Below are 6,793 nucleotides of genomic sequence, written 5' to 3'. Positions count from 1 at the left end.
CTCTTGTAAAATGTAACTAACAAAAGTTAAGTACAAAAAACTAACTTTTAAGTAACTTTTATAGAGTATACTCTGCAACTCTGTACCCAACGAAGATAGAAATTTTGTTTGTTCAGCAAAGTTTCATATTTTTTCACGTTCTAAAACTTTGCCGAATAATCCATTTCTCTATCTCTTAACACAAAAAAGTTACTATATTTGAATGAAAACCTTTATATGAAAACCTACTGCAACATATGCTCGCTGTACTGTTATATGGGTGAATTGGGACAAATGGAACCTAGAGGAGTTTATAGTACTTCAGCTTAACTTTAAGGAAAAGTATTGACATCATGATTCCACTTGCCCCTTTTTAACCTATACGTTGTTGAAGTTATCAAAAAATAAGCTAAAATATGATATAACTTTATAAGGAAAAGTTCTGGAGATATATGGTCTTTGACAAAAATGTGTGTTTTGTGTGCCCTAACAATTCCTCCATACAACATGTTCGTGTAAAATAAAACTAACAAGAGTTAAGTACAAAAAACCAAATTTTCAGTAAGTTCCATGTTATATACTTCATAGCTTTGTACCGAAAAAAGATAGGATTTTTATTCGTTCAACAAAGTTTCATATTTTTGAATTTTCTACAACTTTGCTAAATAAACTGTTCTTCTATCTCTGAACACAAAAAAGTTATTTTTTTATTTTTAGTATAGTAAACTTTTCATATTTTTTGACAATTTGCGATTATGCGAGTCATTCATACAAACAATTGTTCCGAAGACATTTTTAAGCTAGGATGAAGGTGAAAGGTGCTATGGAATTAAGTTCGACTTTAAGCCTTTTTGGACCACTGTGCACTGGAAGAAGCTGCATCTACCACTGACGCTGCTACTACTACCGCTGCCGCTACTCTTGCTACGCGCTGCTATTGAGTTTGGACTAACCTAGTGTCCATCCACTAGTAAAATGATTGATTTGAGCAGAAACAGGCTCTTATATAACCCAAACTGTGCATTCCCGGATAACTAGGTATGATATTCTATCGACCGTGTTAGAGAAAGCGAGCGTGAAACGACAAATCAGATCATACGAAATCTGCGTTTCAACATGGCTTGGTGTATAGATAATTTTCCAATCGTTTGCTGCAAAATCGAAGAAAATTTATTGAAAACTAACCGATTGATAAGCATTTGAAATCAGACATATTTTCCCTCGTTTTTGTTTATAGATTTTCATTTTACACCCTTATGAAGCTAGCTTCCTGAGAGACGTAGTTCTACGTCAAAAGTATTGAAAAATAAACTTTGAGATTCTACACTGAATTTTACTTTTTCAAAAACAAAAAGTGGTGTTAAAAGCATTGGTCATCGCAGATTTCTTTCGAAACAAGTCTTTTAGATAGCTAATTTAGTTATCTGAAACTCTTCTGAACAAACCACCCTTACTAACACGCAGAGAATCTTGAGTAAGAATCCCCAGGATCCGGAGCAAACACGATCCGGAAGATTCCCACTCACGATTCTTACTCAAGAATCCTAGAGCCATATACAGGGCATTCCTGAGGATTCTTTTTTCGGGAATCCTTTCAAAGGACGCTCACGAGTTCAATGTGAGGAATCCTAGAGAATCTATGCGAATCGTTTGTGTTCGTCCGGGCACAGTGGGTATTTTTGAGAAAAAAAAACTTTTCCGAACAACTTCTAAACGACATTTCGACGAATTACTTTCTATATCACATACCATCCCGATTTACTTTTCGAGCCCTTAACAGTCAAAATCAATGCATTCGAGTAGTTTTTATGTGATTCAGAACGTGCTCGAAAATGAAGCAATAGGATGCGTTCCTATAGCAACTAAAATGCTTGCAAAATGATATGATGATATTGCTTAAAAAATTTTCCATTAGAAATCACAGAGACAAACGTCAATTTAGTCTTGTTTTTTTTTCAAGTTCGAACTACACTGAAAGAAATCGACACGACATTATAAAGTGTTTCGCACTTGAATTCACCTTACTGGTCAAAACATATAGAATTCATATGCGAAACACTTTAGAATTATTTATCGTGCAACACCTCATTTTCAAAAGGAAAACACTTTCAATTCTCGTGTTATGACGTACAGACATAAAGTGTTTTGATTTTGAAACTCAAATGAATGTTCATCGAGCTTTGAATGATTTTTATTCGATTTTGAAATAAAAATTGTTTTTGGAATTGATTGCATATAATGTAACCTTTGTTTTATTTATAAAGTTTAAATTTCACTATAATAATTAATCACCAAAGATAAACTTTCCTTCGCTGTTGAAGTAGCCTGTAAAGCAAACAAAGAATTTAATTAATTTAATTTCATTAATTTATATTTTTGTAAACAAATACTTGCCTCTAGCGTAAAGATGAAAGCATCAGAATCTCTGTGATCTTGAGCTAGAAGAACGGAATAAGATTAAAATTCGATTCTTTTACATGACATAAATTACACATCCTTGCAAAAATTAACAGATGTTGTCCGGAAAATCGTCGAATTTCTAAGCCGCATGACACTCGCTGACTCTTCTGTCACCATTTTCCTACTTTTCAGCACAAACGGCACTTCATTTGACATATAAAAACAAAACATATCAACTGAAAGTGTTTCGCACATGATAATCACTGTGATGAAACAGTGGGGCAGATTCAAGTGCAATTCACTTGAAAGGGATGTTGGAATCATACGTAAATGAAGTGTGGCTCATAGATGTAAGCTGATGTGTGTGACAACTTGAAACGAAAGTGAAAAATGATTGAATTCGACAAGAAAAATTCTTCAAATAACGACGCAGAGTCATTTTTATACCCAACTGATGAAACACTTGGATGGAGCGTGCCCAGTTTTTTCAGTGTACTTTGAAGTACTTAAACGTTGATGACCTCATTGTTATCCAGCAATTATTCGTCTATCAAACTGTAATTATTATCACGGCGGCTAACATATTTCACATTCCCAGACGAGCAGCATTTTTTATTTTTTGTTCGCCTAACTTCACTTCAAAAAATAGATATCAGACAGATCTCGATTTAATAGAGTTAGAGATTTTTTACAACGATGGTCATCGATGTATTCAGATATCGTTAAGGGGTCATCCACATTCCACATTGACAGATTTTTAACGATTTTGACCCCCTCCTCCGTAGACAACTGCCCATAGCAAAGCAAAGCCTCGGTGCTACGTTCCGATTCGGAATTCGAACTTCTGGCGGGGCTAGCGCTATGATCCTACTGACACTAACAGTCTCTCCCGAGCCGAGACTCGAACCTACGATGACTGGCTTGTTAGGCCAGCATTGTACCTCGAGACCATCTGGGAGACAACTGCCCATATAAATTCTAAACACTTTGTATGGACCGTGGATATTACACAGACCCTCCCGCCCAAAGCTGTCCACGTGGAATGTGGATGGCCCTTAGGCTAGATTTTACTTTTAGATGTCTACAGAAAATGGTTTTTATGTCTAACCTGTTGGCATAGTATGGGCATTAGTTAAAAAACACATTATTTGCTAGCTATCCTAGCTAATAAAAAAATTACTTTCATTTTTTATGTTTTGCGATATAAACACCAGCTCGATTCAGTTGGGATGAAACTAATTTTATGGATCTGCTATTTATGCTTTAAGAAGAATATCATCATACTTTTTTATTCAATTCTATGTGTTTTGGGATGACCGTGTTTGGTTTGGATCCCACAAATAATAGTGAAGTTTTCAGAGACGAATAATCCCAGCGTAATGCTGGGAGAAAACAAGGAAACCGAAAACAAGGCTTCGGTCTATTAATCAATGAGTCGTTAGCTAGGATCTTAAATCAAAGCGTCTTTTCCATCCTCGTGTGTGGTGTTGGCAGCGTCGCAAAGCGAGCGAGAAGCAAAACCTTTCTCCTCCTTTCTGCTTGAGAATAAGACACATGCTACGCTTCTCAAGTCTTTTGCACACACGCTTTTTCGAGGTAATCTTTTCTTCTTTATGCATTCCTCTGAGTAGAAGCAAGCACGCACCGACACGCTAAAACTCTTTTGTATTGCTACTCAGCGACTGTAAAGAGTACGTGAGTTCCTACTAGCGAGTAGAAGTAATTGACTAAAATTGCCCGACTAAGAGGAGTGCTTGAAAACGAAAATGCTTTCTTCATCTACCCGACAGCCGAACGTGGGGGAAGAATCGGTAAAGTATCGCATACTGGAACGTGTAGGGCATCGGACTGCTTTGGCAAGTTTATATAGTAGTTTAATGCAAAGCCAGCCGAAACAAACCGCTACCGAAGTAGTCCGTTACCCTATTTGATTTTATTTTGTCTCTCCGCAACTATCGTAATGCATCTTGAAACAATTGTACTCGGCTGATTGTGCTCGCGAGAAAGGGGACTACACGCGAGTAAAAGAGTAGGAGCGCATGTGTGTACATGATCTCGGGAGCGAATGCGAGCAAGGAAGACAGCGAGAAAGAATGAGAATTGGCTTGAATCGAGATTTCTCCAGTGTGTGATATTGGCAGCTACGAGAACCTCACATGAGGTGTTGCATGCTGTTTTTGAGTGAGACTAACAACACTGGAAGTAGGTACTGATGAAAAATAAAGAAGAAAGATACCAAATGAAGGGTTGTGTATGAGCCAGAACCGCATTATCGACTTAAGACTACGCAAATTAGTGGTTTTAACTTCGCATCACTGAGAACTCTGCGCTACGACTGTCTACAGCTCAGAACAGCCAATACGTAATAAATTATAAGTTTTCCTACAAAATGCACTATTATAACAAATTTCTTTACTCCCACAGCCCACCCAGTTTGGACCTGGAGCCAACTCAACTGTTGTCAAGCACAGGCAATGACAGGAGAATAAAGAAATTCGCTAATAGTATATAAGCCACGCTCCGCTCTGGCCGTTTGACCTTACGGGTACCAACACGATGGATTTTTTTCCACATGGGTATTTTAAGAAATTCGACATACCTAACTTACGTGTAAAATGTCATCATTTTTCCCATGATAACTCATGATTCGGATACAAGCAAATGCGGTTTAAATTTTTCGACATTTGTTTTTATTAGTAAAAGTAAAATTCAATGAGAAATTGAGCTGTGCTTTACCCATCGATAGCTCACAGTTACATTTATTTAGTGCTTGAATAATTTTACGTACGTATGTGTTTCTGTGTATTATTTTCACTTGTGTAATGATTTTAGTTTTTTTTCTTCTGATGATATTTAGTTTCATCATAGAATGAAAGCACGCTTCTTTCCGCTTTCAAACAACTATTAACTAGAATAACTTTTTTTGTTTGTTCTGAGACCTTCTATCAGGGCATAATTTTGATTAGAGAAACTATTTACACTAGCGATTGCTGTTGTTTGTCGATTGCGACCGAAACATGTACCTTTTTGGCTTTTAAGTACAGATAAGTTCACTATTGCACTCCTAAAAGTAAGTATTCCCCATTGTTGGGAAAAAATGATGCTCCTTAAGAAAAACTAAATTAACCTTATCGTACACAATAATAACAATTTTGATATCATGTCACGTTGCTGCAAATTAATCATTGCAAAATCAATGATTGAACTGGAGTCTCTCGCGACCGTTCGCTTTATCCGATCGAAAACACTAATATTGAATGTATTATTTACTCTCTTTTTTTTTCTTACAGGTAGTTTTCCACGGGAGGTGTCATTTGTGCCATTCTGGTGTCTCCCGGCGGATTATCTGATATGAAGTGGTTGCGATAAAAACTGCTGCTGCTGCTACTTCCCAAAGACATACCCATGCTGTCCTGCTTATCACAAATAATTATGCAATCGTTGCCGCCGCGCTGGATTCGTTCGCAAACAATGAGTAACACTTTGCTACTTCGGTACTGTTGATATGAGTGATTTTCTCCGTCCGCGGAAGCTTCCGCGGGAAAGGAGAAACAACCGGAACAAGTTAGACACTGTGCTCGGCACTGTAGCGCAGCGGTGTTGGTCAGATGACGTTACTCGACGGTATCGGCGAGGGAGGCGTGATTGGCGACGGGGGTGAGGATTTAGATGGTTTGATGTAGGCTAGGGGGTGGGGTGAATGGGGCGGAACACTGTAGGAGGGTACCATCGTCGAGAGGAGATGGGGAGCGTACAGATTCCAGAACGCCTTCTGGTGCAGATCGTAGGCGAAGTGATAGGACGGGAAAATTCCCGGTGGGATTCCGATGGGGGTGGTTAGCGGCGAGGGACTGTAAGGTGACTTACTCTGCGGTGAGTGGGAACGGAGTGGCTCTTTGACGGACAGCTGTGACGAGGAACTGGCTGCGTTGTTGGCCGGAGCGGGTGATTTGACAAGCGTTTTTGGCTTCCTGCGCGGTCGGTATTTGTAGTCCGGGTGTTCCTTCATGTGGAGTGCCCTGCGGGAGGAGAAATGGGTTGAGGGTTAGTATACGATTGATGGGTAATCATTGGCTCTATTTACAGCGGAAGAAAATTGAAGAGGCCGAGTATACGCAAATGAATTTTAAGAGCCTCTGAATAAGCTGATGAATGAATAAAATTTATATTTTTTACGATCAATGGCAAATTATTATTTTGGCGCTGTTGTTTTCATTTTTTTTTTCAGATCACTGACTGCTACCATAACTTAATATTCATTTTGCTTTTCTATATATTATTCAACGAGCTTGATTTCAGATGAATCGCTTAGTTGGTTATTCCCCATTTTCCTAACAATGACACCTACGACAACGATACTCAATTTAAATTTTAGTCTAGCCGCAAAAGAAGTAAGCCTTTTCATCAGAAAAAT

General features: G+C 38.2%; 1 protein-coding gene across 1 annotated transcript in view; it reads right to left on the bottom strand.

The window, feature by feature from the left end:
- Positions 1-5,046: 5,046 nt before the first annotated feature.
- Positions 5,047-6,793, bottom strand: part of LOC129724914 (transcription factor SOX-14) — a 43,421-nt gene continuing 41,674 nt past the window's right edge. The window contains exon 2 of the mRNA XM_055680195.1: positions 5,047-6,398. Within this exon, the coding sequence (XP_055536170.1) occupies positions 5,984-6,398 (415 nt within the window). The 3' untranslated portion in view covers positions 5,047-5,983. The remainder of the gene's footprint in view (positions 6,399-6,793) is intronic.

Source organism: Wyeomyia smithii, chromosome 2 (genome assembly GCF_029784165.1).
Source record: "Wyeomyia smithii strain HCP4-BCI-WySm-NY-G18 chromosome 2, ASM2978416v1, whole genome shotgun sequence".
Taxonomy (NCBI): domain Eukaryota; kingdom Metazoa; phylum Arthropoda; class Insecta; order Diptera; family Culicidae; genus Wyeomyia; species Wyeomyia smithii.
Note: the sequence above shows the minus strand (reverse complement) of the source record. Positions and strands in the feature narration are given on the sequence as shown.